Here is a 22,627-nt window from a genome sequence, read left to right on the forward strand (position 1 = left end):
GTGCCGCCCACAATTTGTTCTGTGTTTTGTGACAATTTGGTAATTTCCACATTGACAGCAATATGACACTGTTGTAACTGTACTCGAACAGCTTGGCTAATGCTGTGATCAGCTCTGGAGCACAAGTCTTCAGTACAATTGTCAAAATGTCGTAAGGGCCCATAATCATTGGAGTGTCTTGTGCCTTCAACCATTTCTTAGAATCACTTGGAGTAAATTCAGTTGGTTGAAGATTGGCATCGTAGTGCTGAGAAACTGAAGAAATCCAAGCGGGATCAATCACTCAGCACCTCTGGTTGAAAATGGTTGCAAATGATTCAACATTATTACTTTACACATGATTTCCCACATTGAGTTGTGTAATTTTCTATCACACCATTCGCAACTGGATGAGGTGGGACTGTTTTCACTGCTTGGCATGCAAGTAGTCTTTTGTCATCCATAAGATCTTAAACACCTCTATTAGATGTCCCCTTGATCTGGACTGCTCAACAATGAGTAGACCTAGTTTCTCCAGTATATCTATATCTGTAATCCTTAATATAGAGTCATATAGCATGGAACCAGAACCTTTGGTCCAACCAATCCATGCTGACCACTTTCCTTAACTAAACTAGTCCCACTTGACCTTTATCCCTCTAAATCTTTTCCTATTCAAATTTTTTTAAATGTTTTAACTGTACCTGCATCTCCCACTTTCTCTGGCAGTTCATTCAGCACATGAACCACCCTCTGTGTGAAAAAGGTTGCCCCTCAAGTCCCTTTTAAATCTTTCTCCTATCACCTTAAAAATTTGCCCCTAGTTTTGAACTTACCCACCCTAGTGAAAATACCTTTGCTGTTCATTGTATTTATGCCCCTCATGATTTTATAAACCTCTGTAAGATCAACCGCAACCTCCTACGCTTCAGTGGAAAAAGTCCCAGCTCATCTTTATAATTTAAATCCTCTAGTCCCAGCAACATCCTGGTAAATCTTTTCTCAACCTTTCCTGTAGAAGGATGACTAGATCTATATGCAGTACTACAAAATCTGTTCAGTTTCTCTCAAAACTCTGCTTCATTTTTTTTAAGAAAACATTTATTCATTTTGTTTATTCAGGGGATGTAGGTTTTGCTGGTTGGTTGCCTATCCCTAGTTGTGTTTGAGAAGCTGGAGAGCTGCGTTTTTGAACTGCTACAGTCCATTGTGGTGTAGGTATATCTACAGTTATATTAGGGAGAAAGCTCTAGGATAATGACAGGGAATGAATAGCAACATATATCCAAGTTAGCATAATGAATGACTTGCACATTAATTTGTAGGTGATAATGTTCCCATGTACCTGCTGCCATTGTTGTTCTAAATGGTAGTGATTAAAGGTTTGGAAGACACTATATAAACGTTGATGCTACTGAGTGTCAACATTGGAGGGAATGGTACCAATATGGTACCAATCAAGTGAGCTGTTTTGACATGGATTGTGTTGAGCATCTTAACTGTTGGAGCTGCAGTCATCCAGGCAAGTGGGGTATATTCCATAAAGCCCCTAACATTTGTGTTTTCTAGGTGGTGGACAGGCTTTACAGAGTCAGGAGGTGAGCTACTGGCTGTAAGATTCCTGGTCTCTGACCTACTCTTGCAGCCACAGTCTTTATATGGATAAATGTGCCCAATTCTGACCAATCTCAATGTATCTTCCCATGCACTATCCCAACTAAACCTTTCCTGAACAACCTGTTCATCTGTAGTAATGGCTTCTCTTTCTTTCTTGGCTTTGCATAAATTGTTGTGCTTTTTATCTCACCTCTACTTGCATGATCTCCAAACCATTACCTCCTTTCTACATACAATTAGTTTCCCGCTAGTCTGTGATGTCAACTACCTCAATACTACCTACTACATGTGGTAGTATTATGTGAGCTAATATTTGCATAGCCAAAGGGGTAAACTACAAGTGGTTCTTTTATAACGCAATGGTTGCGTTCTTGTGCAACCCTCCATTGTAGAAAAATTGTACTTTAGAGACAGCACTTAAAGTGTTACCTTACAGCCAACACATGTTTTAAAAGTTTATGGTTTAGAAACAGTGTCCCCAATTCATCAATCGCATTACAGCAAATTCACGTAAACGAAACAGGCATGATAGCAGAATTTAAAAATGTGTTGCTGGAAAAGCGCAGCAGGTCAGGCAGCATCAAAGGAACAGGAGAATCGATGTTTCGGGCATAAGCCAGCAGACCTGTATTTGCAATTTTTCTCAGTAAAAAGGTTAGAATAAGATAGGATGATGAAAATTTTGCTGTAAGTTAATTTGCGGATATGTTTTCCCGAAATAAAACGATTGGTTGTAGTTGAAAAATGTTTCTTTTCACATCGTAAAATTTCAATTGGAATTTTATTACAGCAATGCAAACACGCATCTTTCTGGCGAGCAGGACCTTGATTTTGATATCTTAGCAGAGCCTAATTCATCAAAAGGACAGAAAGTTGGTGATGTCACAACTGTGAGTATTTGCATTTTTGTGTGGCAGCTTTCTTCAAATGGGAGAAATTTAAGTCGAGTTACCTCAATGAATGTTTTATAACAGAAAATATCTGCACTGTTACTTGTGCATTTCGGGCAACCTCTAACATTTGTTATGACCAGGTGAATAGGGATAAAGCAGATCCCGGTTTTAAAAAAAGAAATACACAAGTACCACGGAAGCTGGAAATCTGAAAGAAAAATAGATATTTCTAGAGAAGTTGAGGTCTGCCAGCATCTGTGGAGAGAAAGCAGAGTAAATGTTTCAGGTCCAGTGAACTTTTTTTCTGGGAACCCAAGACTTCTGATGAAGAATCACCAGACATGAAACATTAACTCTGTTTTATTCCCATGGATGCTGCCAGACCAGCCAAGCTTCACCAGCAATTTGTTTTCGTTTCAGATCATCAGCATCCACAGTTCTTTGTTTTATTTTAGTGACAATTTTATTACTTGTTAACCCTGAGAATAAAATACTTATGATGCAGTAACAAATGCATAGAGATATAATGTTTATAAAGAGTATCTAATACAAAGGGGAGATTGGAGAATATTCAGTTTAAATGACCTAAAGAATGTTGCTGATTGGTTACATTTTAACCTGAGACCACATTTGTTGAATTAATATCTTACATCCTCAGAAGTAGTAACTATTGAAGAGATCTTTAAATTCAGTCACTTCTCCTGTTTTGCTCTTTCTCTAGTCGGAACATTTACACATCAATAAAGAAAATGTTCTTTAATATATTAAACAGATTCTTCACCATCCACACATTTAACACCATGGTAGTCCCAGACAGTGTTTGAAAAATTGAAATCACCTATTATTATGAGGTTATTATTCTTACAATATCTGAGATCTCTTCGTATATTTGACTCCCAATTTCCCTATTTACTGGAGGGGGTGTATAGCACAGTCCCATCAAAGTGATGATTCATTTTTTATTTCTAATTTTAACTGGATGATTTTTCAGAAATATTTTTAGTTACAGCAGTAATGTTTTCCTTCATCAAAAATGCCACACCCCATCCTCTTTTGCTTCTTTTTCTATCCTTCCTGTAGCACCTGAAACCCAGAACGTTGAGTGCCAGTCCTGTTCATCCCTCAGTTAAGTTTCTGTAATAGCTATGATGTCCCAATCCATGTTTTTAAATGTGCACTGAGTTCATCAGCCTAATCTGCAAGACCTCTTGCATTGAAATAAATGCAGTTTAACTCTTCAGCGTTGCGTCGTTCCCTGACTTGCTCCTGTCTGTCTTTTCTAATTAACTTGTTCTTTCCGATTCAAAACCATCCTCATTAATCATCCTACCTACTCTGCTATTTAGAATTCCATTACTCCCTCTCTAACAGTCTACAGTCTCCCTTATGGAATTTACAAATCTTCCTGCTAGGATATTGGTTCATCCCCAGTACAGATGAAACCCATCCTTTTTGAACAGATCTTTTCTGTCCCAGAAGAGATCAGAAAATTCCAAGAACCTGAATCCCTGAACAATATGCCAGCTGTTTATCTCCTTTATCCTTTTATTAGTTCCCTCTTTTGAGCTTTGCACCAGGAGTAAACCAGAGATGACTACTTTTGATCTGTTTTTTAATCTTCTACCTAACCTCTTTTATTCACTCTGTAAAGCCTTAATCTTTCCCTGACTGTGTCTTTCCTACCAATGTGTATAATAACTTCTGGCTTCTAACTTTCTCCTTTAACAACATGCTTCAAATGTTCTGAGACATCCTTAATCCTGTCACCAGGAAAGCAACATTTTATCCTAGATTCATACTCTCTGCCACAGAATTTCCAGTCTGTGCCCTTGACAGGAGAGATCATAAGATATAGGAACAGAAATTAGGCCATTCAGCCCATCGAGTCTACTCTGGCATTCAATCATGGCTGACAACCTTCTCAACCCCATTCTCCCCATAACCCTTGATCCCTTTGATAATCAAGAACCTATCTATCTCCATCTTAAATATACTTAATGACCTGGCTTCCACAGCCTTTTGTGGCAATGAATTCCATAGATTCATCACTCTCTGGCTGAAGAAGTTTCTCCTTATCTCTGTTCTAAAAGGTGTTCCCTTTCCTCTAAGGCTGTGCTCTCGGGTCCTGGTCTCTCCTACCAATGGAAACATCTTCCCGATTCCCACTCCGTCCAGGTCATTCAGTATTCTGAGGGTTTCAATTAGATTCCCCCCTATATTTCTAAATTCTGAGTATAGGGCCACAATCCTCAAATGAGCCTCATATGTTAAGCTTTTCATTCCTGGGACCATTCTTGTGACCCTCCTCTGAACCCACCCCAGGGTCCGTACATCCTTCCTGAAGTATGGGGCTCAAAAGTGTACACAATACTCTAAATGTGGCCTGACTAGAGCCTTCTAGAGCCTCAGAAGTACATCCCTGCTTTTATATTCAAGTCCTTTCAAAATAAATGCCGACATTGCATTTACCTTCTGTTAAGACGGTTCTACCGTCCCCGTGTTCGTTTCGGAGGAATGAGACACCGGGTCAGATTCTAAGAAACAGACTGCTTTATTCGAGAGAGAATCGGGTTACAGCAAGACATCTGTCTGGCTGGAGAAGGCGTTCTGACCCCTTTGTTCTAAGTTGTTTATTCTTATACCCCCCTTATTCCTGCACCGTTCCCTTATTTGGTAATGGTCGGTTCTACAGTTTGTCATTGGCCCCAGTCTCTTATCAGTGTTTGACCATGCCTTATTTGGCTATCAGTTAGCTCAACTTGTTATGTACCAGATGGCCCCCTTTGTTCTGTTTTTCCAAGTTTTACTGCTCTTTCAGTACTTTTCCACTGGTTCAGTTATCTCCCTCAGACCTCGTGTCTGTTTCCCCCTCTGGGGCCTCCTGGCCACCTCAGCCTGAGAGCTATTTCTATCTAACATTTTAGTGTTACATTTGTCTGGGTGTTAATCCTACCTAACATTCTAGTGTTAGTGCTTTTATCTAACATTTTAGTGTTAGTGTTACTTTCATCTTACATTTGCCTGAGTGTTAATCCTACCTAAGACTACCTAACACTTCCTAACTACTGACTCGACCTGCAAGATTACTTGGAGATAATCCTGGACTAGAACTTCCAAGTCTCTTTGCACTTCAGACTTCTGAATTTTCTCCCCATTTAGAAAATGGTCTATGCTTCTATTCCTTTTACCAAAATGCATGACCTCAGTCCTCTATAACAATTACTCTATTAAATTTTGTCAAACTTCTGCCTCACATAAGACTCACTTTTAATGCCTAAGACCTGATTGCCTGTTCTATTTTCCTCTGAGAGGCTAACCTTTTCAAAAGTACCCAAAAATGAGTATCTGTTTGAGAGAAGAATCACCTCAGGAGACTTCTGAACCATCCTCTTACCTTTCCTGATAGTCATCCCAATCTGACTGATCCTGCTGTGTAATGACTTTCTACATCTATTAAACATCTAACTCTATGTCTCTGTATTTCCATTATTTTTCCCCACTCTCCCTATTTGCTGATTCACACATGCTGTGCAACCTGTTCCTTCCTTGGTCAGTCTTTGTTATCACTCCCCTGTTGCTAGCTGTAGTATTGCTTTCTCATTAATATTATAAATCTTAACTCCATTGAATCCTCCCCCACACTATTTAATTTAAAGCTATTTCTTCAGCCTGGTTCTGCAATTTGCCAGCGCACTGGCCCTAGCAAAGTTCAAGTGAAGGCTGTTCAAATATGACAAATCTCTCTCTTTCCCGGAAACTAACACCATTGGCCCATGCATCAAATTCCATTTGTTCCACACCATTCTGAGCAACACATTCAATTAATTGATCTATTTTACCTTATGCTGAGTCTCAGGTAATTTTCCAGTGATTATTACCTTTGTGGTTCTAATGGTTTTTGGTTATTTGTTTTAGTCCCTAGCTGTTCATTATCCTTCAACAGGAGTTCTTTGTTAGTTATATCTATGTCATTGATATTCACACAGATCATGACGGTTAAATCTATTTCAGTCACCTCCCAATCCAAATTCCTTTCCAGCCCAAGGAGATGTCCTTAACCCTGGCACTGGGCAGACAATCAGGAGATGCAGCTGAGTGGCTCAGTGGTTAGCACTGCTGCCTCAAAGTAGGGGTCCAAACTTGGGTGACTGGCTGTATGGAGTCATACAGTACAGAAATGGACCCTTTGGTCCAACCAGTCCATGCTGAACATAATCCCAAACTAAACTAGTCACATCTGCCTGCTCCTGGCCCATGTCCCTCCAATTGCCTATTGATATACTTATCCAAATGTCTTTTAAATGTTGTAATTGTGCCCACATCCACCACTTCCTCAGGAAGTGCATTCCACAAGCGAACCATACTCTTTGTAAATAATTTGTCTCATGTCTTTTTTAAATCGTTCTTCAAAAATGTGCCCCTTATTCTCAAAATCCCTCATCCTAGGGAAAAATAACTGCCATTATTTTTCCTCATTATTTTATAAAATTCTATCAGATCACCTCTCAACTTCCTATACTCCATTGAAAACTTCCCAGCCTATTCAGCCTTTCTTCATAACTCAAACCTTCCATACCTAGCAACATCTTGGTAAATCTCTCCTGAACCCTCTGTAGCTTAATAATATGCTTCCTATAACTGGACGAGCAGAACTGGATATAGTATTCCAGAAGAGGCCTCATCAATATCCTGTATAATCTGCACATTACTTCCAAACTCCTATACTCAAAGGACTGAGTGCTCTCTTCACATTCAGAATCTTCCCCATCAATCCTTTCATTTACACTGCTACTTAGAATTCCTTCTATCAGTATAAAGTCTCCCCTAATGGACTGAGCAAATCTCTCTGAAAAGATATTAACTTTGCAGGTTCTCCTCATGTCTGAGCGGGTTCAGTTTCCTCTCATGATCCAAAGGCGTGCAGGTTAGTGGATTAGCCATGGTAAATGTGGGGTTATGATAGTAGAGTAAGGGGGTGGATCTGGTTGTGACGCTCTTTAGAGGGTTGGCGCAGACTTGGTTGGCTTAATGGCCTCCTTCCGTATGTCTGGATCCTATAATTGTACAATGCTGCATTCAGAAAACACATCCTCAGTTGCAGTGAATAATACCCTCATCTTTCTATCTACTTCTGCACTTGTCTCTATTTCTCCCCTATAATTGAATGCAATCCTAAATCATGGTGCTGTGGACATCAGTTCATACTCTCTGTCATCCCTGTTCTTTCCATTCTGGCTGCAAGAAACTGTTGGATAATAACAAGAGTTACAGCTCTTTCAGAGTTACTGGATCTTTATAACTGTCTCACTAGTGGTTACATTCTCCTCTCCCAGACCACAGAACAAATCTGACATAACTAGCCTCAGGGAACAAAGTTCTCAGTAATGATTGCCATTGCTGACCCATTACAGTGACTTATCGCTCAGGGTCTAGCACATAAAATTTAGTCTGGATTTCCTCATGATGCAGACACTTTGAGAGTATTTTGTGCTTCAAAGTGAAAGTTGAACAGCATAGTATAAATTCCCGACTTTTAAAAAGCACGTTATAGTTCATTTATTACTGAAGGGTTAGCACTGTTAATAAAGGATGGCATTTGTGCAGCAGATAGAGATGACCTTTGTTCAGGATATAGAATTGCTTTGGGTGGAGATGAAGAAAGAAATCAGGACATAGAATGATCTGCAGCCTCCACTAACAGTAACGACAATGTAGGACAAAGCAAACAAGAAGAAATGTTGGGTCTGATAAAAAAAGATGTAATAATCACAAGTGGCATCAAACAGCAAACTGAAAAAAAAGTAGATAATGCAAACAATCAGCTGGAAAAATCACATTGGCATTCATAGAACAGGAGTTCATAGAATGCTTTCAAGATAGTTTCTATATCAGTACATTCTACAACTGACTAAAGAGCAGAATATGTTAGATTTGGTTCTGTGTAATGCGACAAGAGTAATTAATTAACTAGGATAAAGGTTCCCCTAGGTAGTGATGACTGTAATATGATTGAAGTTTACATCCAATTCCAAAGGGAGGGGATTAGATTTGGTATCTTAACCTAAGAGTAACTATTTCCACGTGAAAGCTGTGCTAGCTGAAGTAAACTGGGATACTAGACTGGGCGATGGGTCAATAGTGTCGCAGTGGTAGATATTCAAGGGGATAATTCCGAATGCCCAGAGTCAGTATAATCCTATTATAAAGTCAAAAAGTTTAAAAGGAATGCCTACCATCTGTAGTTAAAGAAGTTAAGCAAAGCATTAACCTCAGGAAAAACGTGCAGCTGTGTAAAAGTGCTCTATTCCTAATGAAGGGCTTTTGCCCGAATCGTCGATTTTCCTGCTGTTAGGATGCTGCCTGACCTGCTGTGCTTTTCCAGCACCACTCTAATCTGGACTCTGGTTTCCAGCATCTGCAGTCCTTGTTCTAAACCTGTGTAAAAGTAAGTGTCAGGTCAGGTAATTGTTAGAATGTAAAAAAAATTATAGAGTGTGACTAAAAGCTTACTTAGGAGGAAGTAATTAGAGTATAAGAGGAAACTATGTAAAATAGGTAGCCAGAGTTTCTACAGTATTTAAAAAAGAAAGAAGTACGTAAAGTGAATGATGATACTTTAGGGAGTGAAGATGGGGAATGACAGATTACGTGAACAAATAGTTTGCTTCAGTTCTCACTGTAGAGGACACAAACATAGTTCCTGTACCCGCTGCTAATCAGAAGGTGGAAGGGACAGAGTAACTTCATGGAATTGTGATCATGGGGCAGCAATACTAAGCAAATTTGTGGAGCTGTGGCGGACAAGTCTGCAGATCCAGATGTAAGACTATAAGACAAGGGAGCAGTATTAGGAGGAACTGAGGACTGCAATTGCTGAAAAGGTCAGAGTTGAAAAGGGTGGTGCTGGAAAAACATAGCAAGTCAGGCAGCATCTGAAGAGCAGGAGAATCAACATTTTAGGCATGAGCCCTTTATCAGGAATGTGGAGGAGGAAGGTGGATGAGAGGTGAATGTGGGGGGGTGGGGGGGGGGGGGGCGGTGTAGGGCTGGGGCTGGAGGGAAGCTAGGTGGCAAGGCAATAGGTGGGGAGTAATATTTCGGCCTATCAGGTCTGCTCTCCCATTCAATAGTGGCTGTTATTTTATCCTCTGTTTACAAAAGTGGCTAATGAGCTAGCAGATTTATTACTGTTCATTTTAGCCGCATAAAATGTTAATAAAGGAACTAAAAAAAAAGAATGAACTGGCTTTGACTGTGTTTTTCATGTAGAGACAATTTTGCTTTGGAAGGTGTTGGACTGGGCCTGTATTTGGTTTTGCTCCCTCTAATTATTGACTTTTTATAATTTCTGAGAAAAGAGTCCCAGTCTGAAAGAAACAAAGAAGAAGTCTCCAGAGATGTGTGGAAGCCATTTGCATTTACTGGTGATTTCAGCATTCAAAGCCCCCCGCAGGTTAAACAGTCCTCTAGGCCATAGCACATTCCATCATTGAAGGATTTCATGAAGGTCTGGTATTCACCACTTAAATGGTTATCGATCTGAAAAATTGCAATTCTCTTCTTAAAATATCTCTGAATTATGTCTGTCTGTTGGTGTATGAGTGGGGCTTCATATTCAAAGAAAATCGGGCTTAGATCATAATCTTGATCAGATAGGCCAATGGGTCTAGGAGTGGCAGATGGAGTTTAATGTGGGTGAGGTGCTGCATTTTGGAAAGGCAATTCAGGGCAGGACTTATACACTTACTGGTAATTCCTGGAGAGTGTTGTTGAACAAAGAGACCTTGGAGTGCAGGTTCATAGTGCCTTGAAAGTAGAGTTGCAAGTAGATAGGATAGTGAAGAAGGCATTTGGTATGCTTTCCTTTATTGGTCAGTGTATTGACTATAGAGGTTGGAAGGTCATGTTGTGGCTGTGCAGGACATTGGTTAGGCCACTTTTGGAATACTGCATGCAATTCTGGTTTCCCTGCTATTGGAAGGATGTTAGGAAACTTGAGAGAGTTCAGAAAAGATTGGCAAGGATGTTGCCGGGAATGGAAGGCTTGAGCTATAAGAGAAAGGCTGAGTGAGCTGGGCTATTCTCGCTGGAGGATTGGAAACTGAGGGGTGGTTTTTTAGAGGTTTACCAAATCATGAGGGATGTGGATAAGATGAAAAGACAAGGTCTTTTTCCTGGGGTAGGTGAGTCCAAACCTATAGAGGGTCCAGGTTAAAAGGACAAGGGGAAAGATTTACAAGGGACCTAAGGAGCAACCTTTTTATGCAGAGGGTGCTGCACTTAAAATTTGTGGTCCCTCGATGTGAGTATGGCAGTCTGAATTATGAAACTGCCAGTTTAGATTAGATTACTTACAGTGTGGAAACAGGCCCTTCAGCCCAATAAGTCCACATCGACCCTCTGAAGAGCAACCCACCCAGACCCACTCCCCTACATTTACCCCTTCACCTTACGCTACTGGCAATTTACATAGAACATAGAACATAGAAGGATACAGCGCAGTACAGGCCCTTCGGCCCTCGATGTTGCGCCGACCGAGTCCTACCTAACCTATACTAGCCCAATAACTTCCAAATGCCTATCCAATGCCCGCTTAAATGAACATAAAGAAGGAGAGTTCACCACTGATACGGGCAGGGCATTCCATGAACTCACAACCCGCTGTGTGAAGAATCTACCCCTAACATCTGTCCTATACCTACCACCCCTTAATTTAAAGCTATGTCCCCTAGTAACACCTGACTCCATTAGCGGTAAAAGGTTCTTAGTATCTACCCTATCTAAACCCCTAATCATCTTATACACTTCTATCAGATCTCCCCTAAACCTTCTCTTCTCCAATGAGAACAGCCCCAAGTGCCTCAGCCTTTCCTCATAAGATTTTCCTACCATTCCAGACAACATCCTGGTAAACCTCCTCTGCACTCGTTCTAAAGCTTCCACATCCTTCCTATAGTATGGCGACCAAAACTGCACACAATACTCCAGATGAGGCCTCACCAGAGTCTTATACAACTGCAACATGACCTCAGGACTCCGGAACTCAATTCCTCTGCCAATAAAGCCCAGTACACCATATGCCTTCCTCACAGCACTATTTACCTGGGTGGCAACTTTCAGAGATCTGTGTACATAGACACCAAGATCCCTCTGCTCATCCACACTACCAAGTAGCCTACCATTAGCCCAGTAATCCATCATCTTGTTATTCCTACCAAAGTGAACGACTTCGCACTTAGCTACATTGAATTCCATTTGCCACATTTCCGCCCAGCTCTGCAACTTATCTATATCCCGCTGTAACCTACCACTTCCTTCCTCACTATCCACAACTCCACCGACTTTCGTGTCATCCGCAAACTTGCTTACCCAGCTTTCAAGTCCTTCCTCTAGATCATTTATAAAGATAACAAAAAGCAATGGTCCCAAAACAGATCCTTGTGGTACACCGCTAGTAACTGCGCTCCAAGATGAACATAATCCATCAACTACTACCCTCTGTCTCCTTCCAGCCAGCCAATTCCTAACCCAAACCTCTAATGTATCCTCAATGCCATACCTCCGAAGTTTTAGCATTAGCCTACCATGGGGAAATTTAGCATGTCCAATTCACATGACCTGCACATCTTGGGACTGTGGGAGGAAACTGGAGGAAACCCACACAGACACGGGGAGAATGTGCAAACTCCACACACAGTGTCCACACAGAAAATTGCCTGAGATGGGAATTGGATCCGGATCTCTGGCGCTGTGAGGCAGCAGTGCTGACCACTGTGCCATCGTGCAATTCTAATGTATAACTTTAAATGTAATCTCATGAAATTGACCAAAATGAACAATAAGTTTTGCACTTTGTGACTTGGTTTCTGAAACCTCAAGATTAAACTTTTTACAGTTGTGCAATAAATTTGGGTCTCCGATTATTATTTAGTTGTTGAGGTTTGGTTATTTAACTATATACCAAAAGATAACAATGTGTAACGGCATGACTTAAAGTAATTACATTGAAAGCACTTCAGGATATTAAGTGTCTAATCACTCTTTACAAAGGCCTTATTTAAAGCTGTTAATTTGTTCATGCAAAATGACTTCTGAAAAACATTTGGCAGAGAATGAAACTGGTTATTAGTTTTCTAGATCACTTGTGAAAATGTTTCCAGCCCTAATTTAGCTTTTGTTCCTTAAAAACGTTCATTAAAGATTATTTATTAATCTTTTGAATGGATTGTTGACCAAGACAATAAAATTAGCTTTAATGCAAATAAGATCTGACTATTACGGATTATATATATGTTTTGGATACCTTGCTGTTGTATTTCCTGATTTGATTTTTTTTTGTTTGTTTCACGCTCTTTTTCTAACTATTTTGCAGTTTTCACTTTTGAAAAACTGGAGCTTGCAGCTGGTATGTTCAATAGTTAATGTTTAATATTTCAAAATTCTTCTATGTTAACATTTATCTATTCAAATAATGTAATTTGGTTAATGACAAAATGTTTTAATTTGTCTGCAAGGGTGAATATTGACATCAATTATGAATTACTCTCAAGACTCATGATTAAATTGTGCTTCTTCACACGAAATTTAAACTTAACGTTAACTTTTAGTTTTTTATAGCAAGCATGAGCATAGATAATGTCAATCAAAAGCCATCATAACAACAAATTGCATTTATATAGCATCTCTAATGCAGTTAAATGTTTTTTAGGGTACTATATGAGTCTTACAGTAAAAATGTTGATACTGAGGTTGAAAAAAAACTGCATTTTGATAAAGTTTTGTCAAAGAGAAGTGTCTTGAGAAGCAACTAAACAGCTGGAGACACGGTTGCTGATAAAGCAACAAAAGAAACTGACAGTGGATAAAAGACTGGAATTAAATGAAAGCAATATGAGAAGAGTTATAGGGCTTTAGGAAGTTCCAGAGCAAAGAAGGACAGAACCTGTGGAGGGATTTGAAGGTGAATGAAAAGATGAGGATTTTTAAATCAGTGCATTGCTGGGAGTTAATGCAATTTAGTGGGCATAGGAATGAGTGTGAATGGGACTTGTATGAATTGTGAAACAGATAGCTGAGATTTAAGCTCAAGATAAGTGCAGTGGTATTCCATGGTAAAAGTCAGAAAATCTATTATAGATTACCTCAACTTTTATCAAGTGCTTAGTACATTTCATTAATAATAGGTCCCTGAGAGCCATTTTATAAGCTGCCTTCTCCTTTAGTTTCACCAAAATGTGATACAGGGCTTCCCAGATTTACTTATCGTGTACCAATTTCCAGATCTATTAACTGTCCCTTTGCTTCTATCAGCATGTCAGATGGTTTTTGATGATCACACTTAGTTAAAAATGCCCGAATTATAATTCTCATACAGTCAAGTCCCATCATCATGGGGTTGCAAAAATGTGAAGGTTTCACTTCGGCAGGAAGCGTTATATTTAGATATGTACACTTGTAATGCCAAGGTATATAAGGCCATGGGCCCAGTGCTAGAAAATGGGATTAGGACAGTTAGATGGTTGCTTTCGATTGGTGCAGACATAATGGGCAGAAGGGCCTTTTCCTGTGCTGTCTGACGCTATGAAACAGAGGGTAAAAACAATGACTGCAGATGCTGGAAACCAGATTCTGGATCAGTGGTGCTGGAAGAGCACAGCAGTTCAGGCAGCATCCAACGAGCAGCGAAATCGACGTTTCGGGCAAAAGCCCTTCATCAGGAATAAAGGCAGTGAGCTGGAAGCATGGAGAGATAAGCTAGAGCAGGGTGGGGTGGGGAGAGAGTAGCATAGAGTACAATGGGTGAATGGGGGAGGAGATGAAGGTGATAGGTCAGGGAGGAGAGGATGGAGTGGATAGGTGGAAAAGAAGATAAGCCGGTCGGACAAGTCCGGACAAGTCATGGTGACAGTGCTGAACTGGAAGTTTGAAACTAGGATGAGGTGGGGGAAGGGGAAAGGAGGAAGCTGTTGAAGTCCACATTGATGCCCTGGAGTTGAAGTGTTCTGAGGTGGAAGATGAGGCGTTCTTCCTCCAGGCGTCTGGTGGTGAGGGAGCGATGGTGAAGGAGGCCCAGGACCTCCATGTTCTCGGCAGAGTGGGAGGGGGAGTTGAAATGTTGGGCCACGGGGCGGTGTGGTTGATTGGTGCGGGTGTCTCAGAGATGTTCCCTAAAGCGCTCTGCTAGGAGGCGCCCAGTCTCCCCAATGTAGAGGAGACCGCATCGGGAGCAACGGATACAATAAATGATATTAGTGGATGTGCAGGTAAAACTTTGATGGATGTGGAAGGCTCCTTTAGGGCTTGGATAGAGGTGAGGGAGGAGGTGTGGGCACAGGTTTTACAGCCCCTGTGGTGGCAGGGGAAAGTGCCAGGATGGGAGGGTGGGTCGTAGGGGGGCGTGGACCTGACCAGGTAGTCACGGAGGGAACGGTCTTTGCGGAAGGCAGAAAGGGGTGGGGAGGGAAATATATCCCTGGTGGTGGGGTCTTTTTGGAGGTGGCGGAAATGTCGGTGGATGATTTGGTTTATGCGAAGGTTGGTAGGGTGGAAGGTGAGCACCAGGGGCGTTCTGTCCTTGTTACGGTTGGAGGGGTGTGGTCTGAGGGCGGAGGTGCGGGATGTGGACGAGATGCATTGGAGGGCATCTTTAACCACGTGGGAAGGGAAATTGCGGTCTCTAAAGAAGGAGGCCATCTGGTGTGTTCTATGTTGGAACTGGTCCTCCTGGGAGCAGATACGGCGGAGGCGGAGGAATTGGGAATACGGGATGGCATTTTTGCAAGAGATAGGGTGGGAAGGGGTGTAATCCAGGTAACTGTGGGAGTCAGTGGGTTTGTAAAAAATGTCCATGTCAAGTCGGTCATCATTAATGGAGATGGAGAGGTCCAGGAAGGGGAGGGAAGTGTCAGAGATGGTCCAGGTAAATTTAAGGTCAGGGTGGAATGTGTTGGTGAAGTTGATGAATTGCTCAACCTCCTCGCGGGAGCACGAGGTGGCGCCAGTGCAGTCATCAATGTAGCGGAGGAAGAGGTGGGGAGTGGTGCCGGTGTAATTACGGAAGATCAACTGTTCTTCGTAGCCAACAAAGAGACAGGCATAGCTGGGGCCCATACGTGTGCCCATGGCATTACTTTAAACGGAGACCAGTTACGGAATTCTGAGGTGCAGTGTGATTTAGTAGTTTACTGCATGAGTCACAAAAATAAGTCACAGGCAGTAATTAAGAAGGCTAATAGAATGCTATCTTTTATTATGAGAGGAATTTAACGTAAAAGTAAAGCTGTAAGGATATAATTGTTTAAGGGGCATTGATAAGCAACATCTTGAATACTATGAGCAATTTTAGTTTTCTTATTTATGGAAGGATGTAAATTCATTGAAGGCAGTTTGGAGAACTGATTTCTGGAATGTATGTGTTATCTTATGAGACCATAAAATGTAGGAGCATAAGTAGGCCATTTGGCCCATTAAGTTTACATCAAGCCGTTTGTTAAGATCATGGTTGATCAGAAAATATTCAACTCCACTTTCCTTTTCACCTTGATGATTAAAAACTGATTTAAAATGTCTACCTCAGTCTTGAATATTCTTAAGGACCCAGTCTGAACAGCCCTTTGTGATAAAGGATTCCACAGGTTTACCATTCTTTGAGAAAAAATATTCCTTCTTATCACGGTCTTAAATGGACAGTCCTTACTTTAATCTTAATGCCCTCTGGTCCTAGATTCTCCCACAAGGGGAAACAACCTGTCTGCATCTACCCTGTCAATCCCCCTAAGAATCTTAGATAAAATCTCTTCTCGTTTTCCTGAACTCCAATGAGTACAAGCCCAACATTCTTGACTTCTCCTCATAAGAAAATCTCTCCATACCCAGGATCAACTCAGTGAACCTTATCCGTTCTGCCCCCAATGCCAGGACACCTTTTCTGAGATAAGGGACTAGAACTAATCACAGTATGCAAACTGTGGGTCTGACCAGTGTCTTCTCAAGTTTTAGAAACAATAACTAAAGTTATGTTTTTTGATCTTTTTACTCCATTCCCTTTGAAATCCTTTTCATTTGCCTTCCCTGTCACCTGCTGATCTTAGGTGCTAGCTTTATTTGATTCATACATTAGGGCCCCCACATCCCTCAGGGCTGCTGCTTTCTGCAGTATTTCTCCATTTAAATATTATTCAGCTCTTTATTTGATGAAAGATGGAAAGAGAATTAAATGAGTGAGGGATGTTTTGATTGTAGTGTGTAAGATCCTGAATCGCCTTGATAAGCTGGATTTGAAAGTGATGTTTCCTCCTGTGGTTGAGTCCTCCTGTTTAAAAATTAAGGGGTACCACTTTAGGATAGAGATGAGAAATGTTTTCTGTCAGAGAATGATGCAAGTTTTGAACTAAGTAGGAAAATGGTGGAGGCATTTTTTTTATATTTGTATTTTTATAATTAAAGGCTTTTGGGGGTAGTGGGTCATGGAGCATGCCTAAGTGACCCAAAATCTATCTTCTCTTCCGAGTTTACGTGTATGTTTGTATGTTCATTTGAATCAGTGGTCATACTATGAATGGTGGGGTTGATGAGGTGATAGCATTATTTAAGTGTGGCAAACGTATAAGAACAATTAAATGATTTAAATGTTTGCCAACAGCAATAATGAACCGATAATTGCCAACTGTGCATGCTCACCTCTCGATATTTTTCATTTGTGTACGCGCAATAATAAACCAATTTTTTAAAAAACTGAATAAAGCTACTTTGCTTTATAGGCAAAAGTGAGGACTGCAGATGCTGGAGTTCAGAGCTGAAAATGTGTTACTGGAAAAGCGCAGCAGGTCAGGGAGCATCCAAGGAGCAGGAGAATCAGCGTTTCGGGCATGAGCCCTTCTTCAGGAATGAGGAAAGTGTGCCAAGCAGGCTAAGATAAAAAGTAGGGAGGAGGGACTTGGGGGAGGGGCGTTGGAAATGCGATAGGTGGAAGGAGGTTAAGGTGAGGGTGATAGGCCGGTGTGGGGGTGTGGGCGGAGAGGCCAGGAAGAAGATTGCAGGTTAGGAAGGTGCTGCTGTGTTTGAGGGTTGGCACTGAGACAAGGTAGGGGGGAGGGGAAATGAGGAAGCTGGAGAAATCTGAGTTCATCCCATGTGGTTGGAGGGTTCCTAGGCGGAAGATGAGGCGCTCTTCCTCCAGCTGTTGTTTTGCCATGGTCTGGCAATGGAGGAGTCTAAGGACCTGCATGTCCTTGGTGGAGTGGGAGGGGGAGTTGAAGTGTTGAGCCATGGGGTGTTGGGTTGGTTGGGGCGGGTGTCCCAGAGGTGTTCTCTGAAACGTTCCGCAAGTAGGTGGCCTGTCTCCCCAATGAAGAGGAGGCCACATCGGGTGCAGCGGATGCAGTAAATGATGTGTGTGGAGGTGCAGGTGAATTTGTGGTGGATGTGGAAGGACCCCTTGCGGCCTTGGAGGGAAGTAAGGATGCAAGTTTTGCATTTCTGGCGGTTACAGGGGAAGGTGCCAGGAGTGGAGGTAAGGTTGGTGGGGGGTGTGAACCTGACAAGGGAGTCATGGAGGGAGTGGTCTTTTCGGAACACTGATAGGGGAGGAGAGTGAAATATATCCCTGTTGTGGTGGGGTCCATTTGGAGGTGGCAGAATTGACGACAGATGATATGATGTATATGGAGGTTGGTGGGGTGCTAGGTGAGGACCAGTGGGGTTCTGTCCTGGTGGTGGTTGGAGGGGCGGGTCTCAAGGGCAGAGGAGCGGGAAGTGGAGGAGATGGGGTGGAAAGCATCGTCGATCACTTTTGGGGGGAAATTGCGGTCTTTGAAGAAGGAGGCCATCTGGGTTGTTCGCTATTGGAATTGGTCCTCCTGGGAGCAGATGCGGCAGAGACGAAGGAATTGGGAATATGGGATAGCATTTTTACGGGGGGCAGGTTGGAAGGAGGTGTAGTCTAAGTAGCTGTGGAAGTCGGTCGGTTTATAGTAAATGTCCGTGTTGATTCGGTCGCCCGAGATAGAAATGGAGAGGTCTAGGAAGGGGAGGGAGGAGTCTGAGACGATCCAGGTAAATTTGATGTCGGGGTGGAAGGTGTTGGTGAAGTGGATGAAGTGTTCAACCTCCTAGTGGGAGCACGAGGCAGCGTCAATACAGTCATCGATGTAGCGGAGGAAAAGGTGGGGGGTGGTGCCAGTGTAGTCGAAGATGGACTGTTCCACATATCCTATGAAGAGACAGGCATAGCTGGGGCCCATGCAGGTGCCCATAGCTACTCCTTTGGTTTTGAGGAAGTGGGAGGATTGGAAAGAGAAGTTGTTCAGAGTGAGGACCAGTTCAGTCAGTCGAAAGAGGGTGTCAGTGGAAGGGTACTGGTTGGTACGGTGGGAAAGGAAGAAGCGGAGAGCTTTGAGTCCTTCGTGATGGGGGATGGAGGTGTACAGGGACTGGATGTCCATGGTGAAGATAAGGCGTTGGGGGCCGGGAAAGCGAAAATCATGGAGGAGGTGGAGGGCGTGGGTGGTGTCCCAAACGTAGGTGGGGAGTTCTTGGACTAAGGGGGACAGGACTTTGTCGAGGAATGCAGAGATGAGTTCGGTGGGGCAGGAGCAGGCTGAGACAATGGGTTGGCCGGGGCAGTCAGTTTTGTGGATTTTGGGCAGGAGGTAGAAACGGGCGGTGCGGGGTGGTGGGACTATGAGGTTGGAGGCGGTGGATGGGAGATCCCCTGAGGTGATGAGGTTATGGATGGTCTGGGAGATGATGGTTTGGTGGTGGGATGTGAGTTCATTGTCAAGGGGGCGGTAGGAGGAGGTGTCCGTGAGCTGGCGTTTAGTCTCAGCAGTGTAAAGGTCAGTGCGCCAAACTACTACCGCACCTCCCTTGTCTGCCGGTTTGGTAGTGAGGTTGGGGTTGGAATGGAGGGAGTGGAGAGCTGCACATTCCAAGGGTGAGAGGTTGGAGTGGGTGAGAGGGGTGGAGAGGTTGAGGCGGTTAATGTCGCGGCGGCAGTTGGCTATGAAGAGATCGAGGGCGGGTAAGAGGCCAGCATGGGGTGTCCAGGTGGATGGGGTGTGTAGGAGGCAGCAGAAGGGGTCGTCAGAAGGTGGGTGAGAATCCTGGTTGAAGAAGTAGGCGCGGAGGCGAAGGTGGCAGAAGCATTGTTCGATGTCTCGCCGCGTGTTGAACTTGTTAATCCAAGAGCGTAGGGAAATGAAGGTGAGGCCTCTGCCGAGGACTGATCTTTCATCCTCAGAGACGGCAGTAGTTTGGCGCACCGACCTTTACACCACTGTGGATCTCCCATCCACAGCCTCCAACCTCATAGTCCCACAACCCCGCACCGCCCGTTTCTACCTCCTCCACAAAACTGACTGCCCCGGCCGACCCATTGTCTCAGCCTGCTCCTGCCCCACTGAACTCATCTCTACATACTTCGACACAGTCCTGTCCCCCTTAGTCCAAGAACTTCCCACTTACGTTCGGGACACCACCCACGCCCTCCACCACCTCCATGATTTTCGCTTCCCCGGTCCCCAACGCCTTATCTTCACCATGGACATCCAGTCCCTGTACACCTCCATCCCCCATCACGAAGGACTCAAAGCCCTCCGCTTCTTCCTTTCCCGCCGTACCAACCAGTACCCTTTCACTGACTCCCTCTTTCGACTGACTGAACTGGTCCTCACTCTGAACAACTTCTCTTTCCAATCCTCCCACTTCCTCCAAACCAAAGGAGTAGCCATGGGCACCCGCATGGGCCCCAGCTGTGTCTGCCTCTACGTAGGATATGTGGAACAGTCCATCTTCTGCAGCTACACTGGCACCACCCCCCATCTTTTCCTCCGCTACATCAATGACTGTATCGACGCTGCCTTATGCTCCCACGAGGAGGTTGAACAGTTCATCCACTTTACCAACACCTTCCACCCCGACCGACATTTACTATAAACCGACCGACTCCCACAGCTACTTAGACTACACCTCCTTCCAACCTGCCCCCTGTAAAAATGTCATCCCATATTCCCAATTCCTTTGTCTCTGCCGCATCTGCTCCCAGGAGGACCAGTTCCAATAGCGAACAACCCAGATGGCCTCCTTCTTCAAAGACCACAATTTCCCCCCAAAAGTGATCGACGATGCTCTCCACCCCATCTCCTCCACTTCCCGCTCCTCCGCCCTTGAGACCCGCTCCTCCAATCGCCACCAGGACAGAACCCCACTGGTCCTCACCTACCACCCCACCAACCTCCATATACATTGTATCATCCGTCGTCATTTCCACCACCTCCAAATGGACCCCACCAGCAGGGATATATTTCCCTCCCCTTCCCTATCAGTGTTCCGAAAAGATCACTCCTTCCGTGTCTCCCACACCCCCCACTAACCCAACCTCCACTCCCGGCACCTTTCCCTGCAACCGCAAGAAATGCAAAACTTGCGCCCACACCTCCCCCCTTACTTCCCTCCAAGGCCGCAAGGGATCCTTCCACATCCGCCACAAATTCACCTGCAACTCCACACACACCATTTTCTGCATCCGCTGCACCTGATGTGGCCTCCTCTATATTGGGGAGTACCTCCGGAACTTTTCAGGGAACACCTCTGGGACACCTGGACCAACTACCCCAACCATCCCGTGGCTCAACACTTTAACTCCCCCTCCCACTCCGCCAAAGACATGCAGGTCCTTGGACACCTCCATCACCAGACCATAGCAACACGGCAGCTGGAGGAAGAGTGCCTCATCTTCCGCCTAGGAACCCTCCAACCACAAGGGATGAACTCAGATTTCTCCAGTTTCCTCATTTCCCCTCCCCCCCCCCCCCCCACCTTGTCTCAGTCCCACCCTCAAACTCAGCACCACCTTCCTAACCTGCAATCTTCTTCCTGACCTCTCCGCCCCCACCCCCTCTCCGGCCTATCACCCTCACCTTAACCTCTTCCACCTATCGCATTTCCAACGCCCCTCCCTCAAGTCCCTCCTCCCTACCTTTTATCTTAGCCTGCTTGGCACACTTTCCTCATTCCTGAAGAAGGGCTCATGCCCGAAATGTCGATTCTCCTGCTCCTTGGATGCTGCCTGACTTACTTTGCTTTATATCCTTGTGTATTTAGCAATATTTTCTTTCATTGAAATCATTTCAATTTTTTGTATTTGCTAGCTTTTTATCACTCTTTTTGAACGTGTCTTCGATGCCAGCAGATGCAACCCATGTATTGTAGTCTAATATATTAGTGTTGATTCTCTAGACAAAGAGAATGATAACCATCAATACCTCCGAGCGATTTTACACATTCTGATTCCAATGGCCGTGCTGCAGCACAAACTTAATTTGACGAAAGAGGATCCATAATGTTGTTTGAATTCTGAATCCAAAACAAGGATTTTGTCATGGAACAAGATAGTTAGGAAACAGTCTTCCTCAGTAATTAGTGCTGAAATTGACCTTGTAAATCTGTCTTTTCTAATTCGCAAAATACAATACCTAGTTAGACATTCAAATTTCAAAATCAGACTTTTGTTAGATTTGATGGAAGTGTTGGTTCTATTCAAGTCTTTGGCAAGTGAATGATTAGAAATCTTCTATTTACAGACATACTGAGCAATTAAGATACTAATTTGAAGGCATTTGAAGATTTTGTAAGTCTCTGGTAACTCAGCACTCCTATCTCCTAGATGATCCTTCCAGTTATGGCTAGTTTTTAATTTCCCTTCAGCAGAAAGTGGTACGGCCTCCATTGGTAGTTGTGGTTCTATTCATAATACTTCCATTGCTCTCTCCCTATTCAATGTGTTTATAAATTGTCATTTTTAAAAAATTGCTTAACATTGATTATTTTTCTCGTCAGCAGGCTGAAATAAAAATTGCAAAATTGTATTTGAAACTAAAATGTTAAATTAATGTGTTCAAGCTATCAGTAATTCTGTTTATATTTAAAATATAGCCACAAACATTAAAATGTAATTTCCTTTAGAAACAACAAATAATGTATTCTGAAGATGAAGAATATACCACAGGTTCAGAGGTAACTGAGGATGAAGTGGGAGATGAAGAAGAACTGACAAAGAAAAGAGGTTTAAAAAAAATAAATATTTTATTTAAATATATATTTAAATTGATGCATACTTTGGGTAGTAAGAGTGCATAACT

General features: G+C 43.1%; 1 protein-coding gene across 6 annotated transcripts in view; it reads left to right on the plus strand.

The window, feature by feature from the left end:
* The window catches only part of sanbr (SANT and BTB domain regulator of CSR), a 286,180-nt gene that overhangs the window by 231,140 nt on the left and 32,413 nt on the right, over window positions 1-22,627 (plus strand). For all 6 annotated transcript variants that reach the window (XM_060830959.1, XM_060830958.1, XM_060830957.1 and 3 more), the window contains 3 exons: window positions 2,387-2,486; window positions 12,862-12,894; window positions 22,452-22,551. In XM_060830959.1, the coding sequence (XP_060686942.1) occupies window positions 2,387-2,486; window positions 12,862-12,894; window positions 22,452-22,551 (233 nt within the window). The remainder of the gene's footprint in view (window positions 1-2,386; window positions 2,487-12,861; window positions 12,895-22,451; window positions 22,552-22,627) is intronic.

This window comes from Hemiscyllium ocellatum, chromosome 10 (assembly GCF_020745735.1).
Source record: "Hemiscyllium ocellatum isolate sHemOce1 chromosome 10, sHemOce1.pat.X.cur, whole genome shotgun sequence".
Classification (NCBI taxonomy): domain Eukaryota; kingdom Metazoa; phylum Chordata; class Chondrichthyes; order Orectolobiformes; family Hemiscylliidae; genus Hemiscyllium; species Hemiscyllium ocellatum.